At 41.5% G+C, this 23,568-nt stretch overlaps 1 protein-coding gene across 13 annotated transcripts in view; it reads left to right on the top strand.

Annotated features, from left to right (window-relative positions):
• The window catches only part of PTPN5 (protein tyrosine phosphatase non-receptor type 5), a 64,690-nt gene that overhangs the window by 20,611 nt on the left and 20,511 nt on the right, over positions 1 to 23,568 (top strand). For 12 of the 13 annotated variants that reach the window (XR_014521983.1, XM_083486829.1, XM_083486837.1 and 9 more), the window contains 4 exons: positions 335 to 459; positions 16,257 to 16,429; positions 16,815 to 16,934; positions 19,405 to 19,488. Coding sequence is in view for 12 of the 13 variants with exons in the window: in XM_083486829.1 (XP_083342955.1) it covers positions 16,277 to 16,429; positions 16,815 to 16,934; positions 19,405 to 19,488 (357 nt within the window). In the remaining variant the exon portion in view is untranslated. Of the gene's footprint in view, positions 1 to 334; positions 460 to 16,256; positions 16,430 to 16,510; positions 16,599 to 16,814; positions 16,935 to 19,404; positions 19,489 to 23,568 lie in introns of those variants that run through there. The other variant, XM_083486830.1, reaches the window with a different exon arrangement.

The following is a 23,568-nucleotide window of genomic DNA, read 5'->3' as shown; positions in this document are numbered from 1 at the left end:
ATAAAATAGTGGTTGCAACACAAGCAGTCGTTGCAGGATACAATCCACCAATAACGTGGTCCAAAGGCCAATATTTTCCGGTTTGAGTTATCAACATTTGTCTCAGTCATATCCACTGCAGTAGCTTTATGCTTTATACAGTTTTACATTATTGTGATAATTTTCCTTAACCTTCTTAAAAACACTTGGTATTAGAACACACGTTGACACCATGAACTGAAATACAATCAGCATTAATTAAGTCCCCCCCCCAAAAAAAACCCCACCCATGGTGCTACTGATGGTATTAAATGTTGTCTCCTTTTTTTTCCTTTTCATTTCTTTCTTTCTAAAGGGTTTTTAAAGCATAAAACATTTGCAAATTCAAGATCAATTGTCCAAGAAAGTATCAGAAGTGTACCAGAGGAACCATTGGGAGAAGTAACCATGTGACTGAGAATTTTTGCTGCTTGTCAAATGGTGAGTGCATTACTGTGGATCTTGACTTTAAAAAAAAGAAAAAAAGCGTGCAAACTTTTCCACTTCACCATAGCGAAAATGTTCTAGAAATATTCTCAGAACATTGCAGTGCATAAGTTAGACGCATCCTTTACAGCCTGGACATTCTGCAAATAACCACTCCTAGTAACATGCCTCTTTTTAAAGCTCCTGGATATAAACTTTGGGCTGCAGAGATTAATTAATTCTAAAAAATACTGACAACTTAAAGAAGAAGTTAAAATATTGTTGATGCAAGTTTACTGGAAGCAGCTCTAAAACAACAGTATACTATATCATGAGTTCAGTATCCATATTCACACCTAGAAGGTTATCTCGGTGGATCAAAATTTCAGCACCATGGACAACATATTTTTGGCAACTGGGAATTTTTGACTTCCACCCATAGGGGTAAACTACTTCTTTTAAAAGCAGGTGATTATGGAAGACTGGGTGGTCTGCAGGTATGAGAGATCTATGCATACCTGAGTAAAGACTATAGTATTACACCACAAGAGCAGAAGAGTAGTTGGGAGAGAATATGCCCAGCTACTTGGAGATTCCAAGATAAGAGTGATACTTAATTTTCTAAAATGTGGGAGAAAAGACCCATGTGAACTTGTGTTACTTGCCTGGGATCATCCTGAGGGAAACATGAGTGGGAGTAATAAGAGATAGGATGCTGAGGTAGCCAGGAGAAGGTTTGGTTGGGTGATTCGTGGACAGTGATCCACCAAACAGCAGATTTGGCTTATGCATCACAGTAGTATCTAGGAGACCTACAGTCTTACCTTTTCTGAAGATGTGATCTTTCTGTAAAGTATTTATGGCCTTTGATATCCACAAATCAGCAAGAACTATAATGCACAACACACAGCTGTCTTTGCTTACAGTCAACTCATTGGAGGCAGAATTTAATCTTCCTCCTAACCAGTGCCAAGCTGTAAGTAGAAGTTAGGAGTACTTCCTCTCTGATGCTATGTGCCAAATAAATACATGGAAGTATTGCAGCCCTTGAGTGCAGTGGTACACTCTCAGCTACTGTTTTCAGATCAGATTCTGAGAAAACAGCTAATGCTTTTACCTAAATGCAATGCTGGATCAGCTCTTCAGCAAAAAGAAGAGATTCTCATAAAATCTGCTGACAGTGCTCAGCTTCTGCTTGGGTTGGGAGTCAACTGGGAGTAAATCTATCCCTAGTTTACAATACCCATTTAATCAGCTGTTTTGCAGCAGCTCTCCACATTATAGTTTCATGCTTATACTAATGCCTTCAGGGATCCAATGATTGCATTGTAAAGCAGATAGTGTGATGTGGGTTTGGAATTGCCCAAGAAGGATGGTAAATTATATTTGTATGCCACAACTGCCGCTCGAATTTTACTAGCCAAGAAGTGGAAAACGCAAGAACTACCAACTGTGGAAGAATGGCAGATGAAGATGATGGACTTTATGGAGCTAGCTGACCTTACTGGAAGAATCCGCAACCAGAAAGAAGAGGAATACCAAGAAGACTGGAGGAAATTTAAGGACTATTTGAATAATTATTGTAATATTAAAAATTAGAAATTACTTGAAAGTATCAAATAGGCCTAGGATTAAATTAGAATTTATTTAAATAAATTTGATTTAGAATACTAAGAAAAGTGAATAAATAACAAACATTGTTATTAATAATGATATTGGAAAGCTGTTACATTCAGACACAAGGAAACTCAGGGGAGGGACTAGAGGAAGTCAAGTAGTAGGTTTATAGGGTTGGACATTGAAATAATTAAGTTTGTTTTTGTTGTATATTTGTTGTTGTTTTTTATACTGTATTTTTTATTTTTGTTTCGGTTTGTTTTTTGGTTGTGCAACGTTTGTTGCAGTATTTGTTAAAATTGTAAAAAAATTAATAAAAACTATTGGAAAAGGAAAATTCTTAGCGTTTAGCTTAGCACTTATATTTCTTTCAAGTTGCTGGAAGTACATTTAACACCTATCTCTTTGTGTGGAAACATTTTTTTTATTTTGCTTTGCAATATACTGGTTTCTGTTGAGCTTGGAATCTGCTCTATTTCCCTTCCTGTCTCAGAAGAACATTTTCCTCCCATAAATCAGCCTTCTGCAGTACCAGTTGGTCGACCCTAGTGTAGAAATCTGTAAATGTCTTTATTGTATGATACTAAACCATTTTTAGACCTGTAGCCTAAATGTGTGTCTATATTTGAATGTACGGTGAGCTTATGGGAGAAATCAGTAAGGGAAATACTGTTATTGGAAAATGTCATGAGGGCAAAATAAATTTCTGTTGAGGGAATTGGTTGGTCAATGGAGTAACTTCACCTGCTTTCATAAGAATGATTTATGTGTTGTGATGGCCCTTCTCTGTTACTGCATAAATACTGAGTAGGTGGAGAGAATCTTTTATCTAAACATTTTGCACCCTGTGCTAAAAATTGGCATGAGATGGAAGATGTGTCACACACATCATAGCTTGGTGAAAGTACAGGAAGAAAGCTAAAAGCAGTTACCCATTTGAATTTGGGTACAGGCAAGAGAACTGAGAAGTTTTAGTTGGAGTTGCTGAATCTAGCATCCTTGGGGTGTAGTTTCTCTCTCTTTGGAGACTTGATGCAGGCTCAGCGGTTTTCCTTCCTTCCAATAGGCTGTATTTTTATATTCACAAATAAGCAAAATGTTATGAAGACACCATAAATCTCCAGTGTATTCTCTTCTAATGAAAACCAAATCCTGTAACACTTCCCCTGGGGAACACTTGCTATGGAATGTGATGCAGGATGCTGAAGGCAATTACAAAACCCAATGATACGTTTCAGGAAAATTGGCATGGAGAATAATATCAGTGGTTCCTAGCTATAGTGGCTATGTTCTGCCTCCCCTGTCAGAGGGATTATGGCTCTAAATCCCATTGCTGAGAATCACAAGTGGTGGAGAGTGCTCCTGCACTCAGATCCTGTTTTCCTTGAGCATCTGATTGGCTATTATGAGAACAGAATGCTGCATTAGATGAGTTTTTGGCCTGATCTAGCAATGTTCTACTTACATTTGTGGGGGCACCTTTTGTCTAATTGAAATCACTTGGCATTTTAATTTTACAAGTGATACCACAGTTGCAGTCATCATTTGCACGTTAAAAAACGGAATATATAGCCAAGTATGTACAAAGTATCTCCTGAGAAATCTCTATGTGGGACAAGAAGCTACAGTTAGAACTGGATATGGAACAACTGATTGGTTCAAAATTGGGAAAGGAGTACGACAAGGCTGTATATTGTCTCCCTGCTTGTTTAACTTATATGCAGAATTCATCATGCGAAAGGCTGGGCTGGATGAATCCCAAGCCGGAAGAAAGATTGCCGGAAGAAAGATCAACAACCTCAGATATGCAGATGACACAACCTTGATGGCAGAAAGTGAGGAGGAATTAAAGAACCTTTTAATGGAGACTTCCTGGGTGGCGCCACCGGTAATGGCGGACTCCCTCTGAAACGGAGGGACAAGCTCCGCACGAAACGGGTCTTTCCCGCTATGGCAAAGCGGGGACCCTTTAGAAACCACAGGCGGATGAAGCCTGTGACCTTGGGACTCGGCGGGCACCCTTAGCGCCCCCCCAACCCTCAAAGGAACCCAATAACGGGCTCCGAAGCGAAGAGGGGGAAGTGGCACGGTGCTGAGAGTCTACCGCTATTTCCGTGGAGCGAAGCCACACAGCCGCTGCTGGAGAGCGCTGCCTTCTTCTTGGACAATTTGGATTCTAAAAACAACCACCGTGAGTACCTAAACTCGGGAAAATCGAACCACCACAATTTAAGGAACTGGGAAAAGAAAGGAATTGGACTCAAAAATGTATTATAATTCGGTACTGAAACGGGAAGGTCTAACAGGAAGTCAACCTTCCTTTTTTTGTAATTTGAACAAAGCAAAGACAAAGTAAACTAGAGTTTTGAAAATCATTTTAAAGGAGTGGATTTCATCATCTAAAATAGCTGAACCCCCCCCCCCTTCGGCAGCAGGAGGAGAAGGGGGTGCTTTCTTTGGACTGTTTTATCCTGCAGAAGTAAGTTTAAAACAAGAAGAAGAAGAAGAAGAAGAGTTTGGATTTGATATCCCGCCTTTCACTCCCTTTAAGGAGTCTCAAAGCGGCTCACATTCTCCTTTCCCTTCCTCCCCCACAACAAGCACTCTGTGAGGTGAGTGGGGCTGAGAGACTTCAAAGAAGTGTGACTTGCCCAAGGTCACCCAGCAGCTGCATGTGGAGGAGCGGAGACGCGAACCCGGTTTCCCAGATTACGAGACTACCGCTCTTAACCACTACACCACACTGGCTCTCAAACAAAGTAATTTTCCACCGTCCTGACCCAGGGAGCGGGGTGTCAGGATTGACGTTTGAAGCTCATTGACCAGGACAGAAGCTGTTTGACAGATAGTTAAAAGAAGGAAAAAAGCTGTGATTCCACTGTTTCTTTTTGCAACTTAAAAATAACAACGATTGACAAAGTATCTAAAAGTAAAAGAAACTTTGGGGCTGGATTTGTAACAGAAGTTTTCCCTCTAGGGGGAGATAGTGAAACTGTAACTAAGGAATTTCCAGCCGTTACAGTATAACCTGTGGGAATTGATTGGTGACCTTGAAAGACAATGTACTCAGAAATGTTGTGTGCTTTTCTCAAAACAAATGCTCTACTGGAAGAATTCCATGAGGGAATGAATTTGATGACTGACTTGATTGGGAATCTTAAGCAGACTGTGGGAAATCTTGGACAGGCAGTAGAAAAAAGTATGGAGTTTACCCAGGATTTATACCAAGATTGTGCCTTGTCAGAACAGATGAAAGAAGAGGATTCTGCTGAACCTTGGTAGTCAGAAATGGAGCCACAGAGAGAGGTTGCGGCCCTGCAGGAACATGAATCTTTGGAATTGGCAACGGGCTTTCGAAAAAATCAGACTCGGAAAGAAGAAGTTTGGACTGGACTGGAAATGGGGGGTTGGATTGATCCCCCTGAGCAGGGACATATGGACTTTCCGAGTCTGGTAGTGGATTGTGAGAGGCTTGGAGATTTGGGGACTCCAAAGTTTGGAGGGACTTTGAAACATGCTTTTAAGTACTACATGGAGCTCAGTTTGGACTGTGGAAAAGGGACCTTTTGGTTGGAAGGAGGCAAAAGCATTATTAAATTGGAGATCACATGAGTGAAAAGAAAATATGAAGAAAAACAGTGGAAGGGACGTGGAAGAGATTTAAGAGCCTCGGATATAAGATCACCAGGTTAATGTGCCAGTTTAATGGGATAAATGGACTGACAAACCCGGGACCTGGGGGAAGGGACATTGGATGAAGATTTTCTTTCTTTCTTTTTCTTTTTTGTTATTAGGATTATCCTACATAATTGATGCATACTAGATGGATGTATGAAATGAAACTGCTTGGCTCTGGTATAAAAGTTTAAGGGATTAGGAAAGAATATAACGGTTAAGAGAAGTTATTAAAAATAAGATTTAGGTTAAGGTTTTTTATAGGACAATGAGGAGAATAGAGTAAGGTAATGTAATGAAAGATTAGAATAGGGTAAAAACTTGATGGCAAGGATTTGCTGAACTAGCAAATTGAACTGGAATACAAAAAAAGGAGGTATGAGGAGGTCTGGGAAAATAAGTGTATGGAAGATATGTTATGAAAATTAATGTGTTTTTAACTGTTTTTATTTTGTATGTTTTTTGTTTTTTGTTTTTTTCATTTTTCTTGTTATAATTTGGAAAACTAATAAAATATCTTTTTTAAAAAAATAAAGAACCTTTTAATGAGGGTGAAAGAGGAGAGCGCAAAATATGGTCTGAAGCTCAACATCAAAAAAACTAAGGTCATGGCCACTGGGCCCATCATGTTCAGGCAAATAGAAGGGGAAGAAATGGAGGCAGTAAGAGATTTTACTTTCTTGGTCACTCCATGATCACTGCAGATGGTGACAGCAGTCAGAAAATTAAAAGACGCCTGCTTCTTGGGAGAAAAGCAATGAGAAACCTAGACAGCATCTTAAAAAGCAGAGACATCACCTTGCCAACAAAGGTCTGTATAGTTAAAGCCATGGTTTTCGCAGTAGTGATGTATGGAAGTGAGAGCTGGACCATAAAGAAGGCTGATCGCTGAAGAATTGATGCTTTTGAATTATGGTGCTGGAGGAGACTCTTTAGAGTCGCATGGACTGCAAGAAGATCAAACCTCTCCATTCTGAAGGAAATCATCCCTGAGTGCTCACTGGAAGGAGAGATCCTGAAGCTGAGGCTCCAATACTTTGGCCACCTCATGAGAAGAGAAGACTCCCTGGAAAAGACCCTGATGTTGGGAAAGATTGAGGGCACAAGGAGAAGGGGACGGCAGAGGATGAGATGGTTGGACAGTGTTCTTGAAGCTACCAGCATGAGTTTGACCAAACTGCGGGAGGCAGTGGAAGACAAGAGTGCCTGGCATGCTCTGGTCCATGGGGTCACGAAGAGTCGGACATGACTAAACAACAACAATGTACAAATGCAATTAAAATGTGGTTCATTTTGCCAAGGCAATGGAAAAATATGTGTTCTTGAGAAATTCTTATTATGGAGGCCTCCAGTGAAGTTTTAAAAAGGGGAGGGAAGAAAAAGAATATAATACATTAACATATAGAATAAAATCAAATAACATATCCCTAGGTAATGAAATCACTGATAGTAATACACATGTATCTTTTAAAATCCCACCCTGCAATGTAAAATGTGCTCAGCTTTGAAGAAATGTAAGCCACAACACGGCTCAAGACACTTGTAAAGCAAGGTATGGACAGTAGCTTTGGGAGGGGGAATGGAAGGGGACATAATTTAGATTTCACACTGGAACGTACATCCTATTCAAAACAACATGATGCAGATGAACTGCATCCTAACTTGGATATCGCTCATCATTAAGAAAGTTATATACAATGCTGTTTGTGTATGTTAATCCCTTTCCTTGGATTGTGGTGGTGATCCATTGACATTGGAAAGATGCTTAGAAAAGAGGTTGACAAACAACCTATACAGCAGCGGAGAAGCAAAGCTTGTTTAGGATTAGGAATAACAGAATACGAGAAGTACTGCTATAGATTTGTGCCTATTAACATCAACTACATTTTCAAAGGCCAAAGCTATTTACATTTTAAAATTAAATTGCTCTCTTCTTTTATTTTGAAACACAAAGAAATGCTGCAGTACTGCAGAGGAGGGAAACAATTAATTAAGTTAAATGCATTATCCACACTCTGTTGTTGTTTGTTTCAGCAACATAAACACAGCATGACCTTCAAGCTTTAGTCCAGTGTTCTACCTACAATTAATCAATGGCTTTCTCTGAATGCTATTGTCCTGTTTGCAACAATAAGATCTCCTACCTACATGAACTGGAGAGCTTGTTAACAGAACATTCAATCATTATTTTTTTAAAAAGAGTCAGTAGGCAGTCGTGTTAGCATAAGTGTTGCACCTGTTTTCTTCCATCAGTCACAGAAGCCATACACCCTGCAGATTTTGAAATCAATTGACTGCTATGGCACAGTCCACAAGGTTCTACAGAGAACAAGAATTCAGGCATGCCAGCATGAAGCACACTGTCCCTTATTTATTTCATGCTTCTGGTGAGAGCTTTGGGCATGATCCACTGTAGAAAAGCTGGGCATTCCACAGAAGAGTTGTGAGTTGGATCAGCCTTGATGTGAGTGTCGGTTCAGGAGATTGGATGCTGCAGTTTCTGGAAGGCACCAGGGCCTACCATTGCTATGCTATGGAAAGCCTATGTAACGTTGGAAAGGGTCGATCACTTGTCCTACCTGGGAAGTTATCTTCCCACAAGGGCTGACACTGATGCCAAAATCCAGCATCGCATAAACTCTGTGAATGCAGCTTTCTCCCAATTGAAGCGCAGTGTGTTTGAGGACTGGGGCGTTAGCAGGGAAACCAAAATGCTTGTTCACAAAGCTATTGTACTACCAACTTACTGTATGCTTGTGAAACATGGACCACTTATAAACAGCATCTCCAACTCCTCGAAAGACTCCATCAACGGTGTCTCCAAAAATTTCACATGTCACTTGGGAAGACAAGCGAACTAATGGAAGAAGCAATGATCACAGTGTCAGAGCAATGATTCTTCAACATCAGCTTCATTGGACTGGTCATGTTGTTCAGATGCCTGATTATCGTCTTCCAAAGCAACTACTCTATTCCAAACTTTAAATTAAAATGGAAAGCGTAATGCTGGTGGGCAACAAAAGAGGTTCAAGGCAAGTATTTTAAAATGTAGTATAAAAACCGACAACTGGGAACCACTGGCCTGTGAGTGCTCCAACTGGAGAACAGCATTTACCAAAGGTGTCACGGACTTTGAAGATGCTCGAACTCAGGACAAAAGGGAGAAGCGTGTTCGAGGACAAACCCTCACCATGATCAACTCCTGCCCAGAAACCTATGTCCCCACTGTGGAAGGACGTGTGGATCCAGAATTGGTCTCCACAGTCACAGACTCACTGTTAAGACAGTGTTCATGGAAGACAATCTTACTCAGCTACAAGTGATCGCCAGTGAGGAAGCAGCTATGGGCTGCTGCATAGATACGAACCTAGCATGGCAATCTAATCTAATTAGCTGCATCAGCAGCTGGGGAAAGTTACCCAGGGCTATAAATTTAGAACGTCTTAGCAAGGGAACTTACTCCATGAGCAAGAGGGGAATCTCAGCTGACAAAACATTTTAATGTTCAACTTCCTTGAAAACATTTCTCTTGGAGAAACCTGCTCTAAATTAACTACCTTCCAGTTCTATACTATTTAAAATTGAAGCTACTTGTACTTTTGCATGTTTAGATATCAAAGTTAGTTTAAAAATCAGTGTCTATTTTATGGCATGATCCTAGTGATCTTAATATGGAAGCAGAGAGCCGAAGCAACCATGTACCCATTAAATATATATGAGGATGCATTTGAAGTTAACTGCATGGCAGGAATGGTATAATTGGAGGTACCTAAAAATAAGAATAATTAACCAAGCCTTTGAAAACCAAAGGCATATACCTATAGCTGTCAAGCATATTGCATGCTACCGTCTTCTGTAAATGGTTTAAATGAAATCTAATGTTTTGATCCTATGTGCTATTGAGAGAGTAGATGTTGTCATAGACTAGGGAAAGAATGAAGGCATGTGAACAATCTTAGCTTAGCTACATTTCCAAAGAATGCAAGGTTTTTCACTTCTACAGATACCATCTAAAAAATTCACATATATTGCTAGTCGTATAAGAAGGCCATAATATTATGTAAAGTATTAGATTGCACAAGAAAATGGAGCAAAGAGAAAATATAATCAGGAGCTCTTCCAAAGTTGTGATGTTTTAAGCAAGATACAAGTATAGACTATGGAGTCAGCAGGAGTTGCTGCAGTGACTCATGAGAAGGCATTTTTTTGAATCAGAATTTAAAAGCTGGGTTGGGTTGGATGATATCAGACAAGACCTCCAGCTGAACAGTGACAGTGATGGATAAATTGTCCCAGAAAGGATTAGTGAAAGAAGGCTATGAGCAAGGGTGGAGGGTGGGATAATAGATTAATTATCCATTAAAATGCCATAAGACCCCAAGAACCAGAAACCTATATGAGGACCTTTTGATTATGATAATCATAATCCCACCTCCCAGGGGGAAAGAGTTGCAAATCAATGTATTACCCTGTTAGGATCATAAATATACTTTACTGAAAAGCAATGATGTGCTTATGATACATACCGTATTTTTCGCCCCATAGGGCGCACCGCCCCATAGGACGCACCTAGTTTTTTGGGGGGAAATAAAGAAAAAAAATTATTTCCCCCCCAGGCGCGAGCTTCCCCCAATCCCAACCCCGAGAACAGCCTGCTATCCGCAAGCCTAGGGAGGCCAGCGGTAAGTTGTGCCGGTCTCCCCAGGCTTCGGAATGCAGGCAGCTCTGCGCAGCCATTGGGAGGTGGGCGCAACTTCGCGCCCCGCTCTGGATGGCTGTGCAGAGCTGCGCTCGCCCCAGGACAGCAGGCAGCTCTGGGCAGCCATCGGAAGGCGGGCGCGACTTCGCACCCCGCTCCGGATGGCTGCGCAGAGCTGCGCTCGCCCCGGGACAGCAGGCAGCTCTGCGCAGCCATCGGGAGGCGGGTGCGAAGTGGCACCGGTCTTCCGAGGGTTGCACAGAGCTTCCTGAAGCCTGGAGAGCGAGAGGGGTCGGTGCGCACCGACGCCTCTCTCTCTCCAGGCTTCAGCGAAAGCCTGCATTCGCCCCATAGGACGCACACACATTTCCCCTTCATTTTTGGAGGGGGAAAAGTGCGTCCTATAGGGCGAAAAATACGGTAAATTTGAAGTGAAAGCTTCATTGTAATGGGTATTTCAGAAGTTCACGAACTGCTTTATAAACTTCTGCTTTCAGAATAGGAACGGCTTCATGATTTTAACTACACTCTGCATTACTGCAAACCAACCACATGGTTTCAGTAATGATGAATAAATAATCACACCTCTTTTCACACAGTTGCACATACACAGAGAAGAGTTACGTAGGGGGCACTTTTTTCTTTCTCTTTTTCTTTAAATCCCAACCTGTGCAGTCCTTCATACTTATGTTGGCAAGCTCCAGAATAATATTACAATCTTTCCATTGTTCTTTGTGGTCTGGTTGCTATGACTCTGCTCTAGAGTGCATCTGGTAACTATACCAAAGAGTGAGTTTTTGAAGCTACATTCTGCTGTCAGTTGATGACCCTAAATTAAGTTCTATAACCCAAACTGTAACCACAGGCCCAATCTGTCAACAGCTAAACAAATCACATTTTTTCTAGAAGGCCATTGTATTTTAGTTTTGCCATTCTGTTTTGGCATCAGAATTCGGCTCTTGTGTTAAGGTTTTTATCTTTAATCTACCTCCTACTTTATTATCCTTGTTTCAGCTTTACTCAATCTGCATGAAGTGGGTACTTGAATGCTTACAGATGTAGTTTTTATTTTAGCTGGAGGATTACAGAGCTTTTGTGTGGCTTTGCATTTTCAGGGTTGAGAGGCTAGGCAACTGATGTGGTAAGAGCAGCTGAACTGACAACCTTTCATTGCTGGGTTTTTATTTTGTTTTTAAAAACAAAGCTCAGAAGTCCATCACCAAATTGCCTCTAAGTACTGGAAAACACTGAATGCTGCAAAACAACCACACACATTTGTTTTAGCTATTGCAGAAAAACAAAAACAAAAAAATTCTTCATTGTTTGGCAATAATTGGCCATTGTTAGCTGTCCAAAAGAGAAATGGGGGCTGCTAGGAAAGACAAAAAGGCATCCTTGAAGGAAGTCCCAACTGAAAGATAGCAAATGCTAACCATTTGTACTATAATGAAACCTAATATTCTTCTGTGTTCTCACAAGAAGCTCATATTTCTGACATCGTATTCCATACTTTTTTTTTTTAAAGGAAAGTCAGTTTTTCAGAAGGTCTAGTTGGGGTTTGAAATGGTGTATCTATTGCCAAATATGCCCATAAGAGAAAAAAGACCAAAACAAACCTGTGTCCATAGTCTAAACGTGTGGAGTACTTTGCAGGGTTGTTCAATCAGTTTAAACATTTGTTTCTTTGACTAATGCTTGAACTAAAATTCCCCTTTGAGAACTTTAATAAGGAGGACTCCCTGGCTTCATTTATTTCTTCTTCTTTTAAGTGGTAAGTACAAGCAGCCAACCATAAGCTACACTTTGTACAGGTTGCATAACACTGATTTGTAAGCTCATACATAGTGCATTATGAATTCATTAATGGCAGGTTGCAAACTGACAAATGAAGTAACACCACCTTGTTCAAGCTTTTAACAGCTGAATTCACAACCACAATGAGAAATTTGGGTCCATGCATTGTGAATGGATGAGATTCAAATTCCATATTCATGTGTTCCACTTTCAACAATAATGGAGAAAACAGTGGTTCCTGTGGAAGGAGCAACAAGATTGTAATCCCCAAGTTAACCTCTTTGCTTGTTCATTAGGGAACCAGCTACAGTCATTTTCCTGGCATCCAAGCTATACAATCCAGGTTCTTTTTCTTAGTTACATTGGGGGGGGGGCATGCTTGTCCACTTCTCTCCTCAAAGAACTACAATTCTTTTTTCCCTCAATTCCATGGAGGACCAAGACTCTACCAACTAGGTCATTTTTAGATCATTGGTATTTCTTATTTTTCCTGATAGTTTTGCACCACCCAAAATGATTATTGTTTTTTCTTTTCTTCAAAACATCCAAAACCTCTTAGATTTTGTTACCTTTTCCCCCTTCATTTTTTTTTGTTATAAACAATGAAACATCTTGAATGAACTGATAATATGTACCATAAAAGAAGGACTACAAAATGATGACAGGTTCATTGGAATAAGCTACATTTTCTCACTGTTAATACTGGTTTTGTGACCTGTCGGCCTCAGCTGGATGTGGAGAGGTTCTGTGCTGCAAAAGATGGAATCTTGCTCTGGGAAAGGGCAGCCAGCTCATTTTTCAAACTGTGACCCCTTCCTCCCATTAGCCTTGGAACAAATCATACAGTGGTTTAAATTGTGGTGATCCTGATGTCCTTGTCTTTTCCTTCCTCATCGGTGACCTTTGTTTATGGCAAGCAACTAAGATAAGCATATCACCTCTAGTACAATTTAGCACAATTTGTTTGTGGAAAGATTATTGTGCGCATTCAGCCTCCTTTAGAAAGCTGGGTCATTTATCTAATATATTTCTCTTATATTGCAAACTTAGGTCTCCCACTCAGAATTTTCAGGGATCCAAAGAGCACACACCTAAAGACTTCCATGCTTCTTGCTAATTTTCTCTTCCCTCTCTAGCGGCTCGCAACAGGTTCCGCATCATGCTTTTCTGTTTTGTGTGTTGGGAGGGGGGTAAGGACTCTCACTGGTGGCAGCCAGCATTGCAAATGGTCAGGAATGATGGGAGTTTTAGGTCAGACACATTTGGAGGACCGTTTCCCTATGCCTGCTGTAAAAGATTCTGGGATGTTCCAAAATTTATCTTTAGGAGATTAATAAAGATAATATGGTTACACAATGGTAGCGATTGTTATATTGCTAATGGAAGAATGGAAATGTCATTTCAGTATGCTATACAGACAGCTCTGTGCCCTCTTCTCTTACTTCTTCTGTTTTACCTTGAGAATGAGCTCCAGAACAGGGAGCCAAAATTGAAGCCACTTGAAAGAGATGAAACTATGGATCTGATGGCCTTATGCAGGTTTTCCCCCTGAAGGAGAAGCTTATTCCATTTCTGTTTCCTTTTTTAGAGAAAACTCGTTGAATTTCTGCATGCCATTCAGCAGCTGAAGGAATTTGTCTTGTATTACCTTTACAGGAAACATTTACTGCCTTCATTTTAAAGGGACTTTGCCTCAGTAGGTGATTTTATAATCTCCCCCACCTCAACCTTTAGAACAAATTCTTCTCTCAGGGTTTCATAATTCCTCATTTCCTTAGAGGGGATTTTATGTCAGAAGAAATTTTCTAATTTCCTTTTTCATGGATTCTTTTTTGTGTTCAGAAGAGTTGTTCCTTCTTAGAAGGTTGCCTCTCAAGAGAGTTTCTTTTTAAAAGAAATTATATGTGTCCAAATAATTTTGGTGGTTGCCATTCTTCAAGAATTTTATAAAAGGGATGTCTTCAAAGAAACTCTGGCCTATGTTTGGTTGGACTCATCCCAAGCTTTTCCACCAAACATTCCAAGTTTCCCAGCAACATAGTTTATCAAGTCCTATCTTAAGCCTGCCTCATCTAGGCTTTCTCCGCTGCTTCTGAAGTTGTGGTGGTGCTCACCTCAAAACTCCAGTAAGGAGCTGAGTCAGCATCTTTGGGCTACTCTAGCAGCCATGCCTCACCTTCTCTGGCACAGCTGTGTCAGATCTAGCAAAAGTGTGGGAGTTGAAGCTGTTTCCAGCGGCCTCTCCATATATATGACAAGGCTTGAATACAGCAAGGCTTGATCTTCAAGAGAAGCAGTGGGAGTTGAAGATGCTTTACTTTTTACTTACACATTGCTCAATAAAGCAGCTGCCACAATTTTGTTGTGCATGCACACACGTGTGTGTGTGTGTGTGTGTGTGTGTGTGTGTGTGTAAAGACACACACACAGAGACATGTTGTTAAGTGCATGATCACCAGTCAGTTTTTAGGTGCCTCGTCCCAAGGATGGAGACAGAACCCGCTGGAGAAAACGGAACACTGCATGGAAAAAGAGAACATTGCTTCGTTCCCTCCATCTCTCATTCCATATGAAATGACAGGTGGACTGAGTGGGAGCAATGTGAAAATTAATGTGGAGAGGATTGGTGACTCAGCAGTGACTGTAAAGTCAAGCAATCTCCTCAGACGTTTTGGCACACAGCTACTCTTCAGCTTGCCCATAGATTACAATAGGCCATTTTGTGGGTGGGACCAGGTAGGAGAGGGGTCAGGAGGAAGTGGTTGTTGCTCACCATCACAGAGGAGGATTCTTAAGCAGTTTATCTATTTGTTCAGAGGCCAACAGAGAAGGAAAGCTATGTTTCTGTTTCAAGCACTGTGTTTGCAGAGTACTTTCATAACAAATCAGATTCCTATTTTAACAGCTACAGCCCAATTCTACAACCAACTCTCACATGCTTCAGCTATGGCAGCTTGTTTTGAGCAGAACAGAGTAGTAAGAGTCAGTGTGGTGTTGTGCTTCGAGTCCTGCCCTAGAGCCAGGGAGACCAGGGTTCATATCCCCACTTGGCCGCGAAGCTTGCTGGGTGACCTTGGACCAGCCCCTACCTCACAGGGTGGTTGTGAAGATAAAAATAGAGATGGGAGAACCTTGCACACAACCTTCGGCTCCTTGGATGAACAGTGGGATGTGAATGAAAAATAATAATAATAATGCAGGTAATGAATATAGTTTTGAAACAGCTGCCACTGAGAATTATAGATCTTTGATCATTCAGGGGAAAATAAAAGAATGAACAGTGTCTGGACTTGCAGGATTTACTGCCAAATCCTATGTATATTTACCCTGCGTTCAGCTGAATTAAATGGAACTTAGTCATGCTGGCCACATGGCCCGGAAGCTGTACGCCGGCTCCCTCGGCCAATAAAGTGAGATGAGCGCCACAACCCCAGAGTCGGTCATGACTGGACCTAATGGTCAGGGGTCCCTTTACCTTTACACCCCATATAGGATGCCTGGGAACCTGTGGTACGAATGTGCTACATCTGTTGTGGACATTTCATTTAGGAGGTAGTATAAAATTCCATGGTGCCCTTTAGACACATACCGTGTGATTTATTGGTGTAGTATTGCACAATCAGATTTGGGCCAGAAGCTCTTTTATTGGCTCTGAGTGAGCGCTTCAAAATGGCTAGTTGAGTTTATTATTGTAACAAGTATATGTAAAGGTGTAAAGCAAGGCATATGATATCACACAGCCCCAAAGGAAAGAACTGAAAACTGAAGTACATACGAACAACAAAACGCTGATTCTGTTGCAGGTGGGGAGTGGAGGGGGAATGGGTCATTATATATCTCCCCACACTACATTTTTCCTATGAAGGTAGCATGGATTAGTGTGGTGTTCATGTCTCCAGCTGCAGTTACTAACTCTGGTTGCTGGCAGGTATCTGACAGCTTTTTCTGTCCATCTGCAGCCCAAGCAAGAGTGAAAGGCTTATATTGCTGTTTTATTTCCTGACTGGTTTCGTTTGTGCACATGAAGGTCTTTCGAAGCCAGCTGTGATGGAACCACCAAATGGAGCTGATGAGCAGCAGGAACTGCAGAGCAAGGCAGAACAATCTCAGAAAGGTTCTTCGAGGAGGACTCCAGAGCATAGCTGGGTGGCTTGGTGGACCGGAGGAATTGCGTATCTCTTCGCCCTGTCACAGATATTGGTAAGGATCCGGACTTAACTCAGATGGAGATCGCTTTTTTAAAAAAAGAGAAAAGGACAACAGTGCTTTTGTTTTTTTTAGATTCATACATTTTAGGGGCCAGATTTCCCACATCATATATGCTGATATAGCTGAAATTATGTCAAAAGCTGTGCCATGTTACAACCAGGTAATAATCTGTTTGTCTTTTTATTCCAGTTAATGTATGCAGCCTGCAAAAATGCCTGGCTGATAAAAAAGCAATTTTTTTGTATTTTATCTCTGTTTGCACTTTAAACAAATGAACAAATGAAAACCAATTGGTTATGCAGGCTTGAGATTAAAATGAAAATTTCACTTTCCTGATGATGAAAGCTCATGATGAATTATTTGATTGACTGCACAGGTTATCTCCCTTATGTTTTGGTATGGTGGCTGTGAAACAATCCCAGAGTTTCTGGAGGTTTTTGAGATATTGTCCGATCTCCTTACTTCACCTGGACAATTGTTTACAGATTCTGAAAAGGTATGTTCAGTGATATCTCTATCCTTTTAATGCAGAACATAGTGGCTCCCAAACTGTGGAATGATCTTTCATTGGATGTCAAAGAGATAAATGATTATACGACCTTCCATAGACATCTGAAGGCATCCCTGTATCAGGAAGCTTTTAATGTGTGATGTTCTGTTGTGTTTTTGTGTACGTATTCTGTTGGAAGCCACCCATAATGGCTGGGGCAACCATTATTATTATTATTATTATTATTATTATTATTATTATTATTATTATTATTAATTTCACTCTAGACTTGCCAATTATTATCCTCCCTTTCCCATCTTTCTCTCTGCCATCTCTTGCTTTAGCTTTCCCTTGGGAGATTGGGGGAGGATCGTTGCCTCTGACATGTTTCCTCTGACCTAAGTGTCACTCCCACAAGTGAGGGCGAACTGCCCCTTTGAGGAAGTTGGATTGACCGTAGAGGGCACCAAAATTCAATTCCCTTCCTCCTTCAGGGCATCCCCCACTTTCAGCGTAACACAGACCTCTATGGATGATGGGGGGTGGGGGAATGAAGGGGAGGAGAAGTAAGCTCTCCCACTTCCTTGGCTCAGTGCCACTGTTGAACTCAGGAAACTAACGTGTCTTGCTGTATTCACCACCTGAGTCCAAACACCCCCCCCCCACAATGCCTTCAGGGGAAAAGCAAAAACTCTTATATATAACATTTCAGCCCCCAAAGCCATTGTGAGGGATGGGTGTCAGCCACTGCAGTCCCTCTTAAGCCAGGAAACAGCTCCATGGAGCCAGCTCTGGGGAAAGCCTGAGCCAGTATGGACAGGTTCTTCCCAGCTAGGTGCTGAGGTGGCAACAGCTCAATGTGCAGCTGTGGAGCTAGCTCACGGCAGCTGAGTTGTGAATAGATTTCACAGCCCCTCTGTTTGAACTGGGCACTTTCATTTTCATCTGTAAGCTGCCTTTGGGAGGTAGGGTTTTAAAATGCATTTATAAACCATCAGTGTAGAGACCAGGCACACCTCTATGGGGACAGCGTTTCACAGTCTAGAGTCCACCACAAAAAGCCTTGTCTTCACATGTGAGCATACATAAAGGCTTCTGATGCATATATCAATGCCTGGCAGCCTTGTATGGCTGAAAGTGGATTTCCAAATAACTTGGTTCCAAAGCACTTAGAACTGAGCTGAGAAATGCAGTGATAACCAGCTCAGCTGGCACAGAACTGGTGTTGCATTCTCTTATCACCTTGCCCCCACCAGCAACAGAGCAGCAGCATTCTACCTCAGTTGGAGTTCCCAGACCATCTTCAAAGGCAGCCTCTCATAGAGTGCATCACAGTAGCCTAACCTGAATGTGACTAAAGCATTGATTTACTTAGGCAAGGTCCAGTCTTTTAAGATAGGATTGTAGTTGGTGTACCAGCTTGAGCTGGTAAAATGCACTCCTAGCTACAGATGCTACCAGTGTTGACACAAACAGCATGGTGTCTAGGAGGACACCTAAGCTAAGGCACTGGTCCCATCTAGCACTGGTCATACCAGTCCACCCAGATCAGCCAGCCATCCCACCCATAGCACTGTCTGCATTAGACTTCAGCTTAATTCTAAAGTCATCCCCAGACACCTGTTCAGGAGTTCTACAGCCTCCCTGAGATTTGCAAATGGAAATGAGAAATAAAGCTGTGTGTCATCACCCACATATCGTTGACACCTCATGTGTGGAATTGTTTCCACAGACAGGGCAGTGCCTTTTAAGTCCATATTTTCTTAATGTGGGACCTTGCAGATATGGGATCAGATCTCCTGTCTCCTTAAAATAATTTAAGAAAAGAAATGGGTACCCTCAGATTTGGTTGGAACTCTGACAGTAAGAGAGGGGGCAATCCTTTCTTTCCGGATCCCTTTCCTGTTGTAAATTGCCCCATTAATACTGTCAATGGGACAAATGGTTTCAGAGGAAACCCCACCTTTCCTTTTCAGAACAGTCCCATTCCATTCTGCTCCTCCAAGCTGTTTTATTTTTCTTTAAAGGCAGGTGGTCTGATCAGTGACCTTCAGTGTCTTCCCTAGTTTTGTGCTTGAGTTATGATGTCATGCGCTAGGAAGCAGTTTCAAGTCTGATTGATCCTCACACTACACCACAAAAGAAGCACCAAGCAGAAGGAAACATTTCAGAGGCATTTGGATCAGTGGATCAATCACTCCAGTTCTAGGGATCAATTTTATGTAAGAGATAGTAGAGTCGGCATTTCTGTCCTGTTTGATGATAGCAATTGGAAAATTTGGAATAGGGGTGGGCTGAGTTTGAGTTAAAACATTTGATTTGAATTTGAGATGTTTGCATATAATGAAGGCTCTTGATTTCTGGCCATGGATTTTTAAAAGGGATTAACTGGATAGGTAATTGAACAGCAGCACTAGGAACATTTGGACTTTTAAATACCTCCAATTAACCTGTATGGGTTTGTGTTGTTTTGTAGGATCCGAAAAGAGATGGGGGTATCATAGTGCCTTGCTTCTTGCTGTTTTTGGTTTCCTTTGGCTTGCTACTCCTAGGAATATTGGTAAGCTAACGTCTTGAATTTATTCAATTCCGATTAAAGAATTTGCTAAACAAATTGATACCTTCCAAGTTCCCTCAGAGTGTCATGGTGATGCATTTCACGAGAAACAGTTTCTAATACCCCAATAAGCATTAGCAATTCACATGCACATGGTTTGAGCAAGTAAACATTGTTACATATATATTGTTGTTAGGCTCATTCTGGGACATGGGACAATTGCAGGATTTTCTCTGGTAACTTGGCAGGAAGTGTATTTAAAAACCATTCACTAAGGATGGTAATTAATGTTAATACCTCTGTGAATAAGAATACTGATGTGGGTAGTGAGATTAGCTTTGCTGTTCAATTGCATTAGCTTTTTGCTCAGGCTTTTCTTTGCAAGATGTATTGTGAGATCAAATAAAAAGCTTTCAGAGAGTGGTGTAATAGTGCACATTAAAGTGCAAAAGACAGACTTCTAAATTGACACTGAACTGTATAAAATCACCAGAACTTGTACAATGAGCCACTCCAAGCCTGAAACAAGCCAAATCAGAATAAGCACAGTGTGATGTTTTTGTTATGATCGGTCCTACTGAATTTTCTGCAGTTTCCCCAAACTGTTTCTTGCCATCAGAGTCAATTAAGCACAGCAACAAAGAAACAAAGTAGTCGAGATCATTATAGGTGTACAACAATGTTAATACGTTGCTGTAATTTAATTTATGTTACATCAATTCCCTTGGTTAGCTTAGTTGGCAAAAGCCAGAGAGTGGGGATGGATTACTGAAGTGATCCCATGGTGGGACATATCTGAGATCACCATCAATGGATGAATAAGAATCCAGGTTTGACATACTGGGGAATCTGTATAATAGTTCATAATTTGAAACAAACAACATTTTGATCAAGGAAGGAGGGGGGAGTAGGGCAACAAGGACTTATGTTTAATTTATGGGATGTTGAGAGCAGCTATGTGTGTGAGAGAGGGAATTTTCCTTCTTAAGTGTCAAAAATTATAGTACAGTCAAACCTTGGTTCCCGAACGGCTCCTTTTTGGAACATTTCAGCTCCCGAATGCTGAAAATCCAGAAGTAAACGCTCTGGTTTTCAAACGTCTTTCGGAAGCCTAACATCCAACGCAGCTTCCGCTTGAGTGCAAGAAGCTCTTGCGGCCAACTGGAGTACTGATGTGACGATACAACAGTATTATTTTTGTGTTGGTTATCACATCATTTAGCATAAACCTACAAATAGGAGGCGTGGGTTCACATCCCACTTCTGACACATCCTTGGGGACGCGGGTGGCGCTGTGGGTTAAACCACAAAGCCTAGGACTTGCTGATCAGAAGGTCGGCGGTTCGAATCCCCGCGACGGGGTGAGCTCCCGTTGCTCGGTCCCTGCTCCTGTCAACCTAGCAGTTTGAAAGCACGTTAAAGTGCAAGTAGATAAATAGGTACTGCTCCAACAGGAAGGTAAATGGCGTTTCCGTGCGCTGCTCTGGTTCGTCAGAAGTGGCTTAGTCATGCTGGCCACATGACCCAGAAGCTGTATGCCAGCTCCCTTGGCCAAGAAAGCGAGATGAGCGCCGCAACCCCAGAGTCGGTCACAACTGGACCTAATGGTCAGGGGTCCCTTTACCTTACAAAGTACATATTTCCCCTTTTCACAGAGTTATATTTACACTGTAGACTTAAACCAGTTTAACAGTAATATATTTATCCTAGAGAACTCTTGGGTTTATAATTGCTGAGAAAGGAAAGATCACAAAGGTTACCTCACCAAACTACACTTCCCATGGTTATTTGGGAATGCCACTGCTATTTTACCTTTTACTGCTAAAAAACTGATACACGTTTGTAGAATAGATCACACCTTTGGGTACTGCCAGAGTAACACTCCTATCGCATTTTATTTCTCTTCACTTCTCTGTTGTGGCTCAACAATATCAATTACAGTTTTTGACACATTGTGTGAAACAGCCCAGTTTTAACCTCTGCTAAAAGAAATCAGGTCAAAATTAACAAGGTGTCTTGGTAAATGGATGCAGAAGTACACTGGCGAAAATTCACACAAATAATGAAAAAGAATAAAAGCTCTAAAAATGAAGGCAGAGTGACCAGGAAAAGGGACAGTTGAAACTTCTCTGAGATGAAGTATTTGAAAAAAATATACATATATGTTATGAAAAATTAATTTTACATAAATAGAAGGGAGTAGAATGCCAATGGTGGCAGAACATGGAATGATGTATGAATTGAAAAGCACTTGTGCCATTCTCTTTAGCAGATCACATAAGAAAAAATCCCTGTTGTTTTGGATCAGGGGTCAGCAAACTTTTTCAGCAGGGGGCCGGTCCACTGTCCCTCAGACCTTGTGGGGGGCCAGACTACATTTTGAAGGGAAAAAAATGAATGAATTCCTATGCCCCACAAATAACCCGGAGATGCATTTTAAATAAAAGGACACATTCTACTCATGTAAAAACACGCTGATTCCTGGACCGTTTGTGGGCCAGATTTAGAAGGCAGTTGGGCCAGATCCAGCCCCCGGGTCCCGGGCCTAGCTATGGTTTGGATACTTCCTTAGAGGACAGGGAGAGGTTGAAGTTCTGGCACTTTGCCAGAGATTATAGGCAGCACACTGTTTTAAACAGTGGAGCCCTTTGAGCAAGCTGTTAAATTGTGGATATTCTGCATTGAATAAAAGCAGACTTGAACTTATCCTCACAGGTTATTAAATTAAGTTGGCTTGTGTATTTAACAGCTTAATATCTGAATTAGATTTAATGCAGTTTTCTGGAAACGCTGTTTGCACAGTCATAGAGACCAAGCAAACTGACTGTGCCAACGCCCTGCCCTCCACCACTCCTGTCTCTAGGTGAGGCCCCTATAAATGGAGGCTTCTCTTAACCTTCCTTGACAGCCCCCAAAGGGGTAGATTGGATTTGCATCCTTAAGCTGCTTATTTTATTGCTGACTTGCTCTAGTAGCTCAGAAATTTCTTTTCAACCTGAACCTGCCTCATTGATCCTTGTTCTGTTCTCCGTGGACAGTTGTTGTCCTTCTCTTCTCTGACAGATGTTGAAATATTTGACAACTGCCAGTGTGTGTGTGTGTGTGTGTGTGTGTGTGTGTGTGTGTCCATTTCAAACTTAGTGACTTAATTTGAGAATGGGGAAGCCAGTTCTGATTATAATATATCCACTAAATAAAGTGTAACACTATGAAGTGAGTAGAACCCTTCCTTACATGTCGGATTTTCTAAATTTTCAAGAAAGGTGATTTTCCAAACATTTGTTGTCGTTCAATACTCTTTTTAGTTCTGGACTTGTGTCACACTCTGCTTTTCTGTATACCTGGTTTCCTGCTCCAAATTTAGCTTCACATCGGGATGATGATGTTCATCTATGAGCTTTATTCCGGCTTCTGAGCTATATTGACTGGTTATTCTCTTTTTAAGATTATTTGAATGAACAAGGAACTTACAAAATAACTCTCTTGTATTTGCAGGAGACCTAGTGTCTTTTTAAAATGAATTGAGTTCCTGGTGTAGGGTGTCTTTGACTAAAGACAGCAATACTTCATTGGAGAGTTGAAAGTGATTTGATTGTAGCATTGCTTTGCAAGGTCTGTGAGCACAGCTTTTTTCTCTTTCGCTCACCTGTGGTGAAACAGTACAAAGGTCCACCACACCACTGGGCGGAGGGAGATCTCCCCCTCCTGCACCAGCAGCAAAGTTGGGTGGCAGAGTGCCACCCCATTTTTCTGGCTTGCCAGGAAGGGAGGTGCTCTGCAAAGCTTTGCCGCTAGACCTGCTCTGCTCCTGGAAGCTGGGGAGACTAGCAGCAAAGCTGGGTGGTGAAACAGGATGCCACCCCTTGGGGATGCCACTTGAATCAGCCACCACATGGGCAAGCCAGCTCTGAGTATGCAGACTGTGAGCAGGCAGTGATTGCTCTTTCAAACAGCCTTCCCCTTTCTGGGACGGGGGTGGGTGGGAATTATCCTATTTCTCCATGATTCTAGAGTAGTCACAGCCTGTGACCTAGGCTTACATGTGATTTTTGTGCACTCATTCACAGTTGATCACTACACAAA

The sequence above is a fragment of the Podarcis liolepis genome, assembly GCF_965112155.1.
Source record: "Podarcis liolepis genome assembly, chromosome: 1".
Taxonomy (NCBI): Eukaryota; Metazoa; Chordata; class Lepidosauria; order Squamata; family Lacertidae; genus Podarcis; species Podarcis liolepis.
Note: the sequence above shows the minus strand (reverse complement) of the source record. Positions and strands in the feature narration are given on the sequence as shown.